The sequence below is a fragment of the Marmota flaviventris genome, chromosome 15, assembly GCF_047511675.1.
Source record: "Marmota flaviventris isolate mMarFla1 chromosome 15, mMarFla1.hap1, whole genome shotgun sequence".
NCBI classification, from domain to species: domain Eukaryota; kingdom Metazoa; phylum Chordata; class Mammalia; order Rodentia; family Sciuridae; genus Marmota; species Marmota flaviventris.
Window position 1 is genome coordinate 48,592,574 of NC_092512.1, and position 18,363 is coordinate 48,610,936.

The following is an 18,363-nucleotide window of genomic DNA, read 5'->3' on the forward strand; positions in this document are numbered from 1 at the left end:
TAGTAGTAGTAGTAATAATAATAATAATAATAATACTGCTATAGGGAGGTCACTTTCAAAATATTTTAATTCAACTGGCTTAAAACTTTGGTTATTATTCTCTAAATCAGAAATTTGCCAACCAATGTATTGGATTCTACCATCAGATCTAATAATTACTTAGACTTTTAATAAATATATCAATATCTATAAAACCAGACATGTGTTCCTCCACTTTTATGAAGCTATTGCCATTCATGTGATGTGGAAACTTCAGTCTTCTTTAGTTTTTTTTTTTTTTTTTTAAATGCCAAATCCCTTGCATTTCTTCTCTGACTTCTACTCTTTATTTTCGGGTTTAGAATGACTGACCTAGATTATTGTGTCTACCTCTTAGGTTTTTCTAGGCGTGTTTTCCCTCACGTGTTTCCAGCCTCAAGTTTAATCTTTCTTAAGAATTGTTTTGCTCCTTTAATTGTCTAAGAAGGAGTTTAGAGCCTCTTAAAATTTTCGGTAAATTATTGATGACATCCTCTCAACCTGGTAAGTATTTAGGTAGTAAATAGTGTCTTGTTGTTCTTTACACTCTCCACGGCACCTAATAAAACTGTTGTCAAAATCATAGAATTTACAGGGAAATGGATGGCATTAGAGCAGATTACGCTAAGTGAAGCTAGCCAATCCCTAAAAAACAAATGCCAAATGTCTTCTTTGATATAAGGAGAGTAACTAAGAACAGAGTAGGGTCGAAGAGCATGAGAAGAAGATTAACATTAAACAGGGATGAGAGGTGGGAGGGAAAGGAAGAGAGAAGGGAAAATGCATGGAAATGGAAGGAGACCCTCAGAGTTATACAAAAGTACATACAAGAGGAAGTGAGGGGAAGGGGAAAAATAATACAAGGGGGACAAACGAATGTCAGTAGAGGGGGCAGAGAGAGAAGAGGGGAGGGGAGGGGAGGGGAGGGGGGATAGTAGAGGATAGGAAAGGCAGCAGAATACAACAGACACTAGTATGGCAATATGTAAATCAATGGATGTGTAACTGATGTGATTCTGCAATCTGTATATGGGGTAAAAATGGGAGCTCATAACCCACTTGAATCAAATTGTGAAATATGATATATCAAGAACTATGTAATGTTTTGAACAGCCAACAATAAAAAATTAAAAAAAAAAAAAAAACTGTTGTCACATAGCTGTGCCTCAAATCTTTGGTTTAATTTGTGATTAAAACCTGGTGAGGGGCTGGGGATGTGGCTCAAGTGGTAGCGCGCTCGCCTGGCATGCGTGCGGCCCGGGTTCAATCCTCAGCACCACATACAAAACAAAGATGTTGTGTCCGCCGATAACTAAAAAATAAATAATAAACTTCTCTCTCTCTCTCTCCCCACCCCCCACTCTCTCGCTCTCTCTTTAAAAAAAAAAAAAATTAAAAAAAAAAAAAAAACCTGGTGAGGCAGGTGTATAGGGTTCAGAGAAATTGGTGACAGTCAATAGGGACTACATGTTCCATGCTTCAGATAAATGGCAGGAACAGAAATACAGGGTTAAAGTTTAAATTAGAGATGATTAAAAGAAAAAGCACTGCATGATTTATGCTTAAGATCAATGGTATAAAGGCCCCTCTAATTACTCCATTGTCCAAGATAAACAGCAAGAAAACATCAAAGGATGCAAACAGGTCAGACCATAACTCCTTGACCCAAAGTACCTGAGACCCTCATTTAAATGCATTTCCGTGTTACAAGATACACCCACAGGGAGGACCCAACACAATTTTAGACACATTTTTAACAATATTCAAAATGAGGCAGGTGCATCAAGAGACTGCAGCATAATGATGAATATTGCTATGCAAACTAAAAATATCCAAATTCCTAATCCACCACTGTATAAATGCTCTGCACTCTGACTTTCTTGTCACTCTGCCTGTGGAGTGGTCACTTTATTGCCCGGCTACTCTGTATATGAAGTAGCCACCTTGCTATACTAATCAATGCCATAAATGATTCTTTCTAACCCTTTCTTCATCAGATTTCTATCCTGCACAAGTTTAAGGATTCACTGAGTCAGTGACACTGGGACCAGTAGACCAGCAGTCACACAGCGCCTCATTAGTTCAGTATTAACAGTGTTGCAACTCAATTGATTCTTATTCCTAGAATGACTATTTTAAAAGTGGTACCCTTTGAAGGAGAATGGAATTAGCTAGTCATATGCCAAATACCACTATCCAAGACCATGCAACGGAAATAACCATTTCAGGAATTCCAGCGTCTAGCAGGAAAGGATTCTTGTTGTACATGCACTCCAATTCCCAGAAATACTTAAGATTGACAGTTTAAAAACCATCTTCAAATATTTCTGATCCTCTCCTGAACTGGGAGTTAAGCCAGGGATATACTATCTCAGTATCAGACAAGAAAGCACCCATGCTAAAGGTTGAACAGCCCACTTATCCCATAGCCAGGAGCTAGAAGAGCTTGACATAAGACCAAACATTTAGACATTTCTTCTTCTCCTCTTTTTTTTTTTTTTTCTTTTTAGGATAGGAGAGATAGAGAGAGGAGAGGAGAGAGAGAGCAAGAAAAGACAGAAGAGAGGGAGAAAGAAAGATGGAGAGGAAAGAGGGAGAGAGAGAGTAAGGAGAGAAAGAAGAGACACAGAAAGGAAGGAGGGGGAATGTTTAGACATTTCTAATGTTCATTTTGAGATTTTTCCTATGCAAAATACAGTCTTGTGCTATAAGAGGCAGGAGAGAGAAAAGTGTCAGGTGTATTTTCTGCCCATAAAAAGCTTATGATAGGGTTGGGGATGTAGCTCAGTGGTAGAGCGCTTGTCCCCAGCACCACAAAAACAAAACAAAACAAAGTGACAACAAAACTGGCTTATAGTGTAGGAGACAGAGGCACTTACTCACTCATGAGCTAAGAGTCTAACTTGGATAGTCTCTGCATCATCAAAGACAACAGAGACAAGTGTCCTGCTCCAGTGTGATACACCTATGCAAATGTCACTGATGCTATATAGCATTAGATTCATTGCAAGTTTCATTGGAGCACAAATGAGAGACTATCAGTTCTCCCTCACAAGGTTATAGCAGTATTAAAAGGTTGATAGAGGATCAGGATTGAAAGGAGACTTTAAAGGGAGTGAATGTTCTTCAGGCAAACCACATGGAGAATGGAATTTGTGATTGAAGGAATAGCTTTAGAAAAAGCAGAGTGTGCTGAGGAAGTTCTTGAGACCAGCCAGACCACTGGAGGCTTTTAAGCCAAGAGAGACATTTCTTCTGCTTCATGGAAGCCATTTGTGGATATACATTTTTTAATATAAAACAGAAAAAAATAAGTGCTATAATTACAAATAATGTCTTAGGAATCATGGAGAAGGTTCTTTGAAATAAGAGTCTTCTTCTTATATGTATTGTTTAATTTAAAATTAGGTAGTGGGTATATACCACATGCATGCATGCAGGCATACACACACAAACACACAGGTAAACAGTGAAAGTTCTAGACTTGTCATCCACTCATCTACCACTGCTGCCGCTTATTGCCTGCCCCAGGTAACTACTATTTCCTGTTTCCCTTGGATCCTTTTACACTGTCTCTGAATCTATAAAATCATATAGGACACATTTTTACAATTTATCACTCTTTTCTATTCAAGAGTATCATTCCACTCCAGGTTCTTCCTCTCACTTATCTCATTTAATATATCTCCAGTAATGTTTTCATTTCTAACATCTTAAGAGTGCTTCCTCATGCTTTCCCCATTTTTATTGCTGCAGAATATTCATTATATAAATCTTACATAACTTATTTTAATCAGTTCCCTACAGAGGGACATTCGATTTGCTTCCATCTTCTGCTATTCCAAGCAATGCCACAGTGAGATCTGGTATTGCTGTCATCTCACACGTGAGCATGTCTGTTTGTGGGACGTGGGATTCCTGAGGCGAATGTGCATTTATTTATAATTTCGGTGGGTACTGTCCAACTATCCTCCTTAAGGATTTATTTTTCTAATATTTTCATTCTCCACTTTTAAGGCAAGGACTGTATCTTATTCATCTTTACTTCCTTGGCCCTAGCTGGAAAATGCTAAATACATGATTACTGAATTAATTCGTACCTGACAGCATAGTTGGAGAAGGACGGAAGAAAAGTCAAATCTCTTAAAAGGAATGTAATTGTTATTGAGATGGTAATAGGCTCTCTTCATTCCCTTTCCAAAAAATGCATAAATGGGAACAAAATAAAAACTCAATCCAGTTCTCTCCACATCCTGAGAGCCAGTGAACATGTTTACCATATGTTTTAGAAAAAGCCCATATATTACTAAACTTTACTAGTTTCACCATCTTGTTTTTCTCCAAGAGGAAAGAATATTTACATGACAGCCACACTTTTAATTAAAATCCTGATAAAAATAGTAAGGCTAATTTTCAAAAGAATATAACTTCTTTTTTTTTTTTTTTTTTTTTTTGTACTTTGGAAAGACTGAGTCCCAGGGACTGGGTCAGGTGCCTATTAGTCAGGGACAAGCCTTGGAATAGATGAGTATTTCTGATCACACTTGCTCCCTTATGCATGTGAACTAGCACAATTATGAATACTAAGGCTTTCCACAGCTTTTCTGGGGTATCTTTATCTCTTCTAAATTTACCTGAAGATTTATGTGTTCCTTGTAAGTACTGTTAACACAGTTTGGTGCTATCTGAATACTTTTAAATATTAGAGGACTTTAAAGGACTAAAAGCAAATTCTACCTTCGCCATGTCAGCTTTTCTTTCACAGAAAGCACCTGCTTTACCATGTAGTACTGTAATTACACAGTTACCTTCTCTTCTTTATCCATAATTTGTACAGTACACACTTTCTGCAAACATCAACAGAAATCCTTAAGTCGTTAATTTCTATCCCCCCAAAATGCCCTTGACTGATCCTGAACTCTGAATCTAGCTCTAAAGGTGGCTGGGTCTCTCTAAGCACATTTATGGATGCAACAAATGCACTGCTTTTCAGTTATTTCCCAACATCCTGGAAAATCATCGAATTTAAAGCAGTCCTTATTATTTTCTATTATCAAAATGGAGCTGATATCAATTCAATCCAAATATTCATGCATCTTCAACTTATACTCAGGGAGTAGTAGCATTTTGGCGGGGAAAGAGACACAGATTATTTCTGTCCTCCACCGCTGACAGTTTGTAGGTTGATCACAGCCATTCTAAGTCTCAGTGTCCTCAACTGTTAAGTGAGGACGTGTGAAATTCTTATTTAGATTCATTTATTTGTGTATTTGCAGCACTGGGGATTGAACCCGGGGCCTCGCACATGTTAAGCAAGTGCTTTGCCACTGAGCTACATCCCCAGCCCTAGATTTATTTTTTTCAGCAGCCATAATTACCCAAACGTGGTTTGATGATTCATACTTAATATTTCTGGGAGCCTCCAAATGTAGATTGGCATGCAGACTCGAAATGAATAAACGAAAAAATACATATTACTGAGAAGGTAGAAAAGACGAGATGTTAAAGTGACAAAGCAATGTGTATATGACAGTGTTTCTTAAACAGGGTACAAGGATGGGACCATGATCCCCTGACATTGTATGGAAAATTGTATGTGTGCACATATATATTTATTTCTAAGAAGCTTCATTCTTGAGGTCTCCAAAAGGGTCTGAAAGTATTTTTTCTTTCCCAAATTGCAAATGAAGCTTCCAAATTCAGCTGAGTACTTATTTAGATGCTAGATCTGTTAACCTCATTCCTTACTTCTCTCCCTATCTCAACAGAATATTTTGGTCAAAAGGGCCCATAGCAGAAAACATTGGGAATGACTTTTAAATTCCTAATTTTAATCTTTTTTTTTAACCTATTTGTTTCCTAGAATTCTTTCCATGACTTAAGATATGGATTTTCCATGGTTTCTCTCTGAATTCTCGTAAGCAGGCTAAACACTGTTTTTGGTATTGCAAAGATATTTTATGTGTTGGTTACATTTAAATTTGCATTTCTTACCTCATTTAAAGGCTTGAGTGAAAATGAAACAGAACTTATTTAAATGGCTTCTCTCAGAAGCACTTATTCTGCTCTGTGTTCTTTAAGTTTGTCATGTTTATGCAGATTTTTCTATACATGATTAACATTCTCCAGTCACCAGACTCCTAATTTAATGTGCTGAAGAGATTTAGGATTGGAATTGTATTGTAATTACTTGTAGCCAACAGAATTAGTTACCATCTGAAAGATTCTAGCTGTTTCCACTGCTGAGGAAAGGACAGGGTGTAACTCATTTGGGGTGTTTAACTCTGGCTTTAACTGGTCACAACCATAAACAAGTGACCTCAGCACTCTTCTGCTCTACCTGAAAAGCCTGCAAAGTCACCTTCAGAAGACTTTTCAGTTTGTTTTTACCTTTCCTGGGAGGCTTTATCCTTAGTGCTTACAGGTTTCTTTAGAATAATCTGGAAGTTTTAAAGCATTTTATTGACTCTACAGTTATGCTTCAAGATGACCAAGTGAAGCTTGTTCTTAATAATGAAAATACTACTTCAAATATGGGATCTTTGGTAAGGTTTTGGAAAAAAAAATGTGGTTTAAAGGTAATTTCCATAAACCTTGTTTATTTCTCCCTGTAACTCACCTAAATGGGCATTTGCCATCACATGTTACAAATGGGGACTTGGAGGCACCCATGGACACATGGCAGAGGTAAAAGCCAGGACTTCTGAATCCAGGGCTGTGCCCACCACCGACCTGATTTTTTGCATTTTTTCCCCCATTGATCTTCTGACAATTTGGTGAAACACTTTTCCAAATACTGTTTATAAATATGTAGAATGAAAACACATAGGATTACTAATATTTTAAAATACAGATATCCAAATTTTTTAAAATAAATATTGTACTTCTTTAATAAGATGTTAAAAATCAAACTTAAAGGATGAGTGTAATCTTTATTCTGGCTTCCAAAGAGAAAAAAAAAAATAAATGATTTTTCAAGATATCTACAAGAACGTTAAATGGATATGAAAATATTTAATTTTTGTTGGTGACAAAGCCACAGGTACTGCTTACACCAACCACCCTGATTTGTACCCTACGTTCATGATGAAAGGAAGTGTTAAATTTCACTTAGACTTACTGGAGATCTAATTTTTTTTCCTCTTCCAAGTTCATAAATACCCCCAAATCTGGACTCCAGAAACAAGAACCTCCTCAGGACACAGGCCAATGGGATCATGGTCCCTTCTCCTTGCTTCCAGAGAGCGACATCATTTCCACCTTTCCTTTCTAAAGGGTGAGAAGAGCACACTTACCTTCCAGGGTCTCACACTGGACCAGGTTGATATAGTCCTGCTGGGTCAGGAGGCTGGCTTTGCATCCTCGGACCAGGCCCTCCAGGTAGCCATGGTCCACATTGAAGTATAGCTCCGCGCTCTCAAGCATGGGGAAGGATCGCAGGGGATCAGGATGAGCAGCTCCGAGGCCTGGTCAACCTCTGTACACTTGCACCAGTCTGGAAAAAGTGCTGGTGGCACAAACAATCTCTCAGCTGGTCATCAGGATGTTTGTGACTAGTTTCCTCCGGTTTCAGTGGCTTTCAATACTCTATGCTCAGCCCTGTTTTTATGGCAACAGTGAGTGAGCCATATGACCCAAGTAAACCCTGGGAGCAGATCCTACTGGGAGGAAATTAGGACCTAAGGGGGAGGGGGAGGGGCTCCACTCTTCCCGCCCAGAGCACCAGCCCCTGACTGCAATGGGAAGGCTTCAGACACCTGAATGTTTTGTAAATATTTCCATAACCATATGAGCTTTCGATTATAAATTGCACTTGTTCCTTTTTTTTTTTTGACAACTATTAATATGTACCAAGAGAAGGCTTTTTTCAGAATAAAAAAGGAACTACATAGATTGATCAATCAAATATGAGCAGGCTGTTTGAAGACTCTTGTGAAGCTAATTCTACAACATGGTTTGTAAAACAAATGTTACTAATGTTTAAAATTGCCAAGGGATGAATGCTTCTTACAGTTTAGGGGCAGAGCCCGCTGCTGATTCTGTAATAAATAATCCACTGCTTTGCAAAATTTGACTGTTTATAAAGTACTCTTCATTTTCTTTTTCCCATCTGAACTGCATGATTACTTTGAGATGAGTATCTGCACAGGTACTATTACTACTTAACTCACAAACAAGGAATCAATTCTCAGAAGCTGGAAGGCAGCTCAAAATGCACAGGTGGTAATGCAGTAGGTGTTAAATGAAGCAGGGACTTAATTGTTGTGTTTAATGCTTCAAAAAGAAGTACTCATTCTCCCAGTATACTTAGATTGAAAACTTTGTCAAATAACTCAAGCACTATTGCATATACAGTGTTTCACATTCTTTTTTTTTTTTTTTTTTTTTTTATTGTTGGCTGTTCAAAACATTACATAGTTCTTGATATATCATATTTCACAATTTGATTCAAGTGGGTTATGAGCTCCCATTTTTACCCCATATACAGATTGCAGAATCACATCAGTTACACATCCATTGATTTACATATTGCCATACTAGTGTCTGTTGTATTCTGCTGTCTTTCCTATCCTCTACTATCCCCCCTCCCCTCCCCTCCCCTCCCCTCCCCTCCCCTCCCCTCCCCTCTTCTCTCTCTGCCCCCTTTACTGACATTCGTTTGTCCCCCTTGTATTATTTTTCCCCTTCCCCTCACTTCCTCTTGTATGTACTTTTGTATACCTCTGAGGGTCTCCTTCCATTTCCATGCATTTTCCCTTCTCTCTCCCTTTCCCTCCCACCTCTCATCCCTGTTTAATGTTAATCTTCTTCTCATGCTCTTCGACCCTACTCTGTTCTTAGCTACTCTCCTTATATCAAAGAAGACATTTGACATTTGTTTTTTAGGGATTGGCTAGCTTCACTTAGCATAATCTGCTCTAATGCCATCCATTTCCCTGTAAATTCTATGATTTTGTCATTTTTTAATGCAGAGTAATACTCCATTGTGTATAAATGCCACATTTTTTTTATCCATTCATCCATTGAAGGGCATCTAGGTTGGTTCCACAGTCTAGCTATTGTGAATTGTGCTGCTATGAACATCGATGTAGCAGTGTCCCTGTAGCATGCTCTTTTTAGGTCTTTAGGGAATAGACCGAGAAGGGGAATAGCTGGGTCAAATGGTGGCTCCATTCCCAGCTTTCCAAGAAATCTCCATACTGCTTTCCAAATTGGCTGCACCAATTTGCAGTCCCACCAGCAATGTACAAGTGTACCCTTTTCCCCACATCCTCGCCAGCACTTGTTGTTGTTTGACTTCATAATGGCTGCCAATCTAACTGGAGTGAGATGGTATCTTAGGGTGGTTTTGATTTGCATTTCTCTGACTGCTAGAGATGGTGAGCATTTTTTCATGTACTTGTTGATTGACTGTATGTCCTCCTCTGAGAAGTGTCTGTTCAGGTCCTTGGCCCATTTGTTGATTGGGTTGTTTGTTCTCTTATTGTCTAATTTTTTGAGCTCTTTGTATACTCTGGATATTAGGGCTCTATCTGAAGTGTGAGGAGTAAAGATTTGTTCCCAGGTTGTAGGCTCTCTATTTACCTCTCTTATTGTATCTTTTGCTGAGAAAAAACTTTTTAGTTTGAGTAAGTCCCATTTGTTGATTCTAGTTATTAACTTTTGTGCTATGGGTGTCCTATTGAGGAATTTGGAGCCCGACCCCACCGACTGTAGATCGTAGCCAACTTTTTCTTCTATCAGACGGCGCGTCTCTGATTTGATATCAAGCTCCTTGATCCATTTTGAATTAACTTTTGTGCATGGCGAGAGAAAGGGATTCAGTTTCATTTTGTTGCATATGGATTTCCAGTTTTCCCAGCACCATTTGTTGAAGATGCTATCCTTCCTCCATTGCATGCTTTTAGACCCTTTATCAAATATAAGATAGTTGTAGTTTTGTGGATTGGTTTCTGTGTCCTCTATTCTGTACCATTGGTCCACCCGCCTGTTTTGGTACCAGTACCATGCTGTTTTTGTTACTATTGCTCTGTAATATAGTTTGAAGTCTGGTATCGCTATACCGCCTGATTCACACTTCCTGCTTAGCATTGTTTTTGCTATTCTGGGTCTTTTATTTTTCCATATGAATTTCATGATTGCTTTCTCTATTTCTACAAGAAATGCCGTTGGGATTTTGATTGGCATTGCATTAAACCTATAGAGAACTTTTGGTAATATCGCCATTTTGATGATGTTAGTTCTGCCTATCCATGAACAGGGTATATTTTTCCATCTTCTAAGATCTTCTTCTATTTCTCTCTTTAGGGTTCTGTAGTTTTCATTGTATAAGTCTTTCACCTCTTTTGTTAGGTTGATTCCTAAGTATTTTATTTTTTTTGAAGATATTGTGAATGGAGTGGTTGTCCTCATTTCCATTTCAGAGGATTTGTCGCTGATATACAGGAATGCCTTTGATTTATGCGTGTTGATTTTATATCCTGCCACTTTGCTGAATTCATTTATTAGCTCTAATAGTTTCTTTGTAGACCCTTTTGGGTCTGCTAGGTATAGAATCATGTCATCTGCAAATAGTGATAATTTAAGTTCTTCTTTTCCTATTTTGATGCCTTTAATTTCTTTCGTCTGTCTAATTGCTCTGGCCAGTGTTTCGAGAACTATGTTGAACAGAAGTGGTGAGAGAGGGCATCCCTGTCTTGTTCCAGATTTTAGAGGGAATGCCTTCAATTTTTCTCCATTCAGAATGATGCTAGCCTGAGGCTTAGCATAGATTGCTTTTACAATATTGAGGTATGTTCCTGTTATCCCTAGTTTTTCTAGAGTTTTGAACATAAAGGGATGCTGTACTTTGTCGAATGCTTTTTCCGCATCTATCGAGATGATCATATGGTTCTTATTTTTAAGTCTATTGATGTGGTGAATAACATTTATTGATTTCCTTATATTGAACCAGCCTTGCATCCCAGGGATGAATCCTACTTGATCATGGTGCACAATTTTTTTGATGTGCCTTTGTATCCGAGTGGCCAGAATTTTATTGAGGATTTTTGCATCTAGGTTCATTAGAGATATTGGTCTGTAGTTTTCTTTCTTTGAAGTGTCTTTGTCTGGTTTAGGTATCAGGGTGATGTTGGCCTCGTAGAATGAATTTGGAAGTTCTCCCTCTTTTTCTATTTCCCGAAGTAGCTTGAAAAGTATTGGTATTAGTTCCTCTTTAAAGGTTTTGTAAAACTCTGCTGTATACCCATCCGGTCCTGGGCTTTTCTTAGTTGGTAGTCTTTTGATGGTTTCTTCTATTTCCTCAATTGATATTGGTCTGTTTAGGTTGTCTATATCCTCCTGACTCAATCTGGGCAGATCATATGACTTAAGAAATTTATCTATGCCTTCACTATCTTCTAATTTATTGGAGTATAAGGATTCAAAATAATTTTTGATTATCTTCTGTATTTCTGAAGTGTCTGTTGTGATATTGCCTCTTTCATCCCGTATGTTAGTGATTTGAGTTCTCTCTCTTCTTCTCTTCGCTAGCATGGCTAAGGGTCTGTCGATTTTGTTTATTTTTTCAAAGAACCAACTTTTAGTTTTGTCAATTTTTTCAATTGTTTCTTTTGTTTCGATTTCATTGATTTCAGCTCTGATTTTAATTATTTCTTGCCTTCTACTTCTTTTGCTGTTGTTTTGCTCTTCTTTTTCTAGGATTTTGAGATGAAGTATGAGATCATTTATTTGTTGGTTTTTTCTTTTTTTAAGGAATGAACTCCAAGCAATGAATTTTCCTCTTAGAACTGCTTTCAGTGTGTCCCATAGATTCCGATATGTTGTGTCTGTGTTTTCATTAATCTCTAAGAATTTTTTAATTTCCTCCTTGATGTCTTCTATAACCCATTGATCATTCAGTAACCTATTGTTCATTCTCCAAGTGATATATTCTTTTTCCTTCCTTCTTTTATCGTTGATTTTCAGTTCCATTCCATTATGATCAGATAGGATGCATGGTATTATCTCTACTCCTTTGTATTGTCTAAGAGTTTCCCTGTGACATAATATATGATCTATTTTTGAGAAGGATCCATGTGCTGCTGAGAAAAAAGTGTAACTGTTTGATGTTGGGTGGTATATTCTATATATGTCAATTAAGTCTAGGTTATTAATTGTGTTATTGAGTTCTATAGTTTCCTTATTCAACTTTTGTTTGGAAGATCTGTCCAGTGGTGAGAGAGGTGTGTTGAAGTCTCCCATGATTATTGTATGGTGGTCTATTAGACTCTTGAACTTGAGAAGAGTTTGTTTGATGAACATAGCTGCACCATTGTTTGGGGCATATATATTTATGATTGTTATGTCTTGTTGGTGTATGGTTCCCTTGAGCAGTATGTAGTGTCCCTCTTTATCCCTTTTGATTAACTTTGGCTTAAAATCTATTTTATTTGATATGAGTATGGATACTCCTGCTTGTTTCCGAAGTCCATATGAGTGATATGATTTTTCCCAACCTTTCACCTTCAGCCTATGTATGTCTTTTCCTATCAAATGCGTCTCCTGTAGGCAGCATATTGTTGGGTCTTGTTTTGTGATCCATTCTACTAGCCTGTGTCTCTTGATTGGTGAGTTTAAGCCATTAACATTTAGGGTTATTATTGAGATATGGGTTGTTCTTCCAGCCATATTTGTTTATTTATGTTACTAAACATGGTTTGTTTTCCACTTTGATTATTTTCCCCCCTTTAGTGTCCTACCTCCCACTGTTGGTTTTCATTGTTATTTTCCATTTCCTCTTCCTGTAATGTTTTGCCAAGGATGTTTTGAAGAGATGGTTTTCTAGCTGCAAATTCTTTTAACTTTTGTTTATCGTGGAAGGTTTTAATTTCATCTTCCATCCTGAAGCTTAATTTCGCTGGAAACACAATTCTTGGTTGGAACCCATTTTCTTTCAGTGTTTGAAATATGTTATTCCAGGATCTTCTAGCTTTCAGAGTCTGTGTTGAAAGATCAGCTGTTATCCTGATTGGCTTACCCCTAAATGTGATCTGCTTCCTTTCTCTTGTAGCTTTTAAAATTCTCTCCTTGTTCTGTATGTTGGGCATCTTCATTATAATGTGTCTAGGTGTGGGTCTCTTATGATTTTGCACATTCGGCGTCCTGTAGGCTTCTAGGATTTGGGGTTCTGTCTCATTCTTCAAGTCTGGGAAGTTTTCTCGAATTATTTCATTGAATAGATTGCTCATTCCTTTGGTTTGAAACTCTGTTCCTTCCTGTATCCCAATGACTCTTAAATTTGGTCTCTTGATGTTATCCCATATTTCTTGGATGTTCTGCTCATGGTTTCTTAACAGTCTTGCTGAGCTGTCTATGTTTTTTTCAAGTTGAAATACTTTATCTTCATTGTCTGATGTTCTGTCTTCTAAGTGTTCTACTCTGCTGGTAGTATTCTCAATTGAGTTTTTAAGTTGGCTTATTGCTTCCTGCATTTCTAGGATTTCTGTTTGTTTGTTTTTTATAACCTCTATTTCCCTGTATAGTTGATCTTTTGCTTCTTGGATTTGTTTATGTAATTCATTGTTGAAGTGATCTTTCATTGTCTGATTTTGCTGTCTGATGTCTTCCTTGAGACTCCAGATCATCTGAAGCATGTATATCCTGAATTCTTTATCTGACATTCCATCAGCTGCAGCTATTACCTCTTCTAAAGTTGAGTTGACCTGCAATGCTTGTGGTCCTTTCTTTCCTTGTCTCTTCATACTGTTCGCGTTCCTTTCTTCTTGGTGGAACTGTTGTGCTATTGAATTTTCCCCCTATATATTTATATTGGTCTTGTATAGTTGCAAAGTCTCCCTCGCAGGCACGGGCGGCGGCTCTGCCCCTCCGCCAATTGGGGCAATGTGCCTACCACGCCGGCAGGCCGCTGGGCCTGCTCTGCCAGTCGGTAGCAGGTCCGCCGTCCTTGCAGGCGCGGGCGGCGGCTCTGTCCCTCTGCGGGCCGCTAGGCTTGTTCTGTCGGTGGTCGCCGTTCTGCCTACTTTGCAGGCGCAGGCAGCGGCACTGCCCCTCTGCAGGCCTCTGGGGCTGTACTGCCAGTGGGTCGCAGGTCCGCCTACTTTGCAGGCGTGGGGGGGGGCGGCTCTACCCTTCCTCAGGCCACTGGGCCTGTTCTGTCTCTCGGTTGCAGGTCTGACCTGTTCTGATGGTGGTCTCAGTTCCGATTACCTTGCAGGCGCGGGGGGGAGGGGGCGGCTCTGCCTCTCAGCAGGCCGCTGCTCCTCTTCTGCCGGTGGGTCGCAGGCCCGCCTACCTTGCAGGAGTGATTGGAAGCTCTGTCCCGCCGCGGGCCACTGGGCCTTTTCTGTCGGTGGTCACCCTTCCCCTACCTGGCAGGCGAGGGGGGTGGGGGGCGGCTCTGCCCCTCAGCAGGCCGCTGGGCCTGCTCTGTCTTTGGTCCCAGTTCCCTCTACTATGCCGGCGCAGGGGGAGGGGGCGGCTCAGCTTCTCAGCAGGCGGCTGCTCCTCTTCTGCCAGTGGGTCGCAGGCCCGCCTACCTTGCAGGAGTGATTGGAAGCTCTGTCCCGCCCTGGGCCACTGGGCCTTTTCTGTCGGTGGTCACCCTTCCCCTACCTGGCAGGCGAGGGGGGTGGGGGGCGGCTCTGCCCCTCAGCAGGCTGCTGGGCCTGCTCTGTGTTTGGTCCCAGTTCTCTCTACTCTGTTTCACATTCTTAATTGGAGTTAAAGTGCCAGAAATTCTCTGGACTTTGTCTCCATATTGCCAAACTGTGTGGGAGAAGTAGGAAAGAACCAATGTAATTCTGTTTTAGTTGCTGAAAACCACAGAGAATCAAACTTAGCTTTACACAGTGCCTAACTTTGAAAGTGCCCCCCAAATAGGATTGGCTCTTAATATGTCATCATTATCCCTCCTTCCCCTAAGTGTTCCGCCATCGCAAACATTCTGAATATGTTTTGTGTTGAATCATATGAGCTTGTTTATTATTTTGATAGTTCTGCAAGTGGTCACACATCAGCTATTTCTCAGAATTCAAATTAAGGCAAACTTGCAATGAAATTATAAAAATAAACTTCTCTTTTCCTAATAATTTTTATTATGTTTTACTATTATTTGTGCACTTGAGGTTATTGTGTCTATTGTAGATGTATGGCAGACATTTTTGGGGGGACAGAGCAGGGAGGGGAAGGTACCAGAGATTGAACTCAGGGGCACTCAATCACCTAGCCATATCCCCAGCCCTATTTTGTATTTTATTTAGAGACAGGGTCTCACTGAGTTGCTTAGCACCCTGCCTTTGCTGAGGCTGGCTTTGAACTCATGATCTTCCTGTCTCAGCCTCCGGAGCCTCTGGGATAATAGATGTTTGGCCATCACTCCCAGCTGGCAGATATTTCTGTTGCAGTTTTTGTAGTGCTAGGGATTGAACCTAGGGCTTCACATATGCTGGGAAAGTACTACTGAACTATACTCCAACCCAGTTGGGTTGAGATTCTATATAACAGTGTGCTACCATATACCATGTATATTTCTTCTTGGCCAATCATGGCAGGAGTGTTTACACCATGAAAATAGGCAAATTTTAAAAACTAGGGCTTCATTTCTAGTTTGATTGATTGTTCAGTCATAAGAGAATGATGGAGAAAATGTTAATAAAGCAAATTAAACTTAAAAATGTGTAATGTCTATAAGCCATCACGTTGTAAGTTGCAAGAAATTTGAAGAAATATTCTTTCAGTATTTAAAAACTTTTCTCTGAATCATCAAAGAAGCCCCTCACATTATGAGGAACAAATGAAGTTCTCACATATCCTTTGTATTCTACCCTGTAACATATATAAAAATAATAAGTACACTTATCTGTCCACTGCAGCCATTGGTTGGTTACAGATTCAAGAGCTAAACAGCACCAACAAAATCAGTAAAATTGTGTTGTGAAAACCAACTATATGGAATTTACAACAAAGAATATTATTTTATTGTTATTTGTGAATTTGGTAATAAAAGATCCTTTGATATCAATCAGTAAAATTTAAAATGAACATGCACACATATTTTTTGAGACAAATCTAAGAAGTACATAGATCTTCAGTTTTGCCTAGAAATAGTCCTACAGGTCAACATTCTTAAAAAACAATGGAATGTTGTTGTGTGTATGCAAAATAGCTTTTCAATTTTCCATATTTTTTAGGCCAGGTGCGGTGGTGCATACCTGTAATCCTAGCAGCTGGGGAGGCTGAGGAGGCTGAGACAGGATGATTATTAGTTCAAAGCCAACCTTAGCAATTTAGCAAGGCCCTAAGCCACTCAGTGAGATCCTGTCTCTAAATAAAATACAAAAATAGGGCTGGGGATGTGGCTCAGTGGTTGAGTGCCCCTGAGTTCAATTCTGGGTTATCCTGCACCCCCATTCCATATTTTTAAATTCATTTATTTACTTATTTATGAAAAATTAATAGTAATCAGCTCTCTTATTTTCAATTTAAGCATGTCTGTCTTTCTTTCTTTCTTGACAAGGTCTTGCTAAATTGCCCAGGTTGGCCTTGAACTTGTGATCCTTCTGCCCTAGCCTCCTGAGTAGCTGGTAGTTGTGCGCCACTGCACCTGGCTAAGCTTTTCTTATAAAAATCTTATATAAAGTATCTGTCATTTACATAATTAGAGAAACTAGTATGATGAATACCCATCATTCACCTTCAAAAATGATGAATTTTTTACTAAACTTATTTCTTCTCTATCCTCTCCTATACTATATTGTTTTGATGCATACACCAGACACTGCATATTTCTTTTTTTATTCTTTATTTTTTAGTTGTAGTTGGACACAATACATTTACTCCACTCATTCATTTTTATGTGACTATGGGGATCAAACCCCAGGGCCTCTCATGTACTAGGCGAGCACATTACCCATGAGTCACAACACAGCCCCAGACACACTTCGTATTTCTCTCTGTAAATATTCAATGTGTCTCCTAAAGATAAGGATTCTTTCAAAAACCACAACCATAACATCATTATGAAACATGAAACTTAGCAATAGTCTCTTAATATTTTTATTAACGACCACATATATCAATTTTATATAACTATATTATTTAATGCAGCATAAGTTTAATAGATTAAATGTCCTTTTATATTTTGTATTCATTGTCACATTTTACATTTATATGTAGAGAAAAGTTCCAGTGTTTCTTTAAAACAATAAGACACCTATGTGATCCACTTTTAATGAAATTGATGGATGAGGCAGGAAAAATGCTTCCCTTTCCTATCACATTTTTATTCAAATCTGGCAGAAGCAAAAATGTCTTATTCCTGCTGGAGGCACTTGTCAAACATGGGATAAAGCTCATGAGAGATGAGAAGAAACCCAAACATTGACAAGACCTGGAGATTTTTTATACATTGGTCTTTAGGATAGACACAAAATAAAGAAATTCATTTCAGGATTTAAACTACCAATGAGATTCAGGAAAGTGGGTGTTATGGTGTGACAGGCATCAGCTTAAGTTACTTCTCTCTGAGCCCGGTGTTTTTGAGTAAAATGGGAATACCACTTACCTCCTAGGTAGCTGTAAAGATCAAAGGAGATAAAATCTTTAAAATGCTTAGCACATGTGAGTATGTGTTCCAAGTACTTCACAGAGGAAGCGTCTGCAGCAGCTTCTCTTCCTCCATTTACTGACAAACCTTCAGGATCTTAATCACTTAACACTGAATTGAGTTCTATAAAGCTTCGTCCATTTCTCTCTCAAGTGCTTAGCAGCAGGCCTTGTGGGAAAGCAATATTCAATTCCTGTTTGCTTTATTAACCAGAGTCACACTTCTAAGATGACTGAAAATTGCTTCTACAGAACCTTTAATTTTATGTTTCTCTAGGAAACATTTCACTTGGTAACTGTATCTGGGTGGTAGGGGTATTTTGTGATTTTTGTAGCAGAATATACCTAAGTATGTAACTGTGGCTGTGTGTCTATTCTTAAAGGTTGTGTAGTGTTTATTGTGACTTTCTGTCAATTTAAAGAGCTCCCAGGAGTCATTAGCTTTATAGTTTTAGAGGATCGATTATTCTTCTAAGGAATAAAGATGTTCCTTGGAGAGGTATGGTGCCTGTTACTCTGGATATAAAAGTTTTCTGGATGTGGTGAGCTTTTCAAAACACAGTGAGGAAGCAAAGGAGATCAAGGCTGGTGCCTGTGCACCACCCTCTGGATGTCTGCCATGCGGCTAAGGCAGGCCTAGGCCTGGCTGAACTCTGAGCTGATATCAGGGAGTTATACTTGACCACACTCAAATAGTCCCTGAGAGTATCTTTAGAAGCAAGGTTTTGAAGGGACCCCTCA

At 38.9% G+C, this 18,363-nt stretch overlaps 1 protein-coding gene across 1 annotated transcript in view; it reads right to left on the reverse strand.

Moving 5' to 3' along the window:
* Atp6v0d2 (ATPase H+ transporting V0 subunit d2) overlaps positions 1–7,443 on the reverse strand; it is a 46,291-nt gene extending 38,848 nt beyond the window's left edge. The window contains exon 1 of the mRNA XM_027948503.2: positions 7,314–7,443. Coding sequence (XP_027804304.1) covers positions 7,314–7,443 — 130 coding nt within the window. The remainder of the gene's footprint in view (positions 1–7,313) is intronic.
* Positions 7,444–18,363: the final 10,920 nt, after the last annotated feature.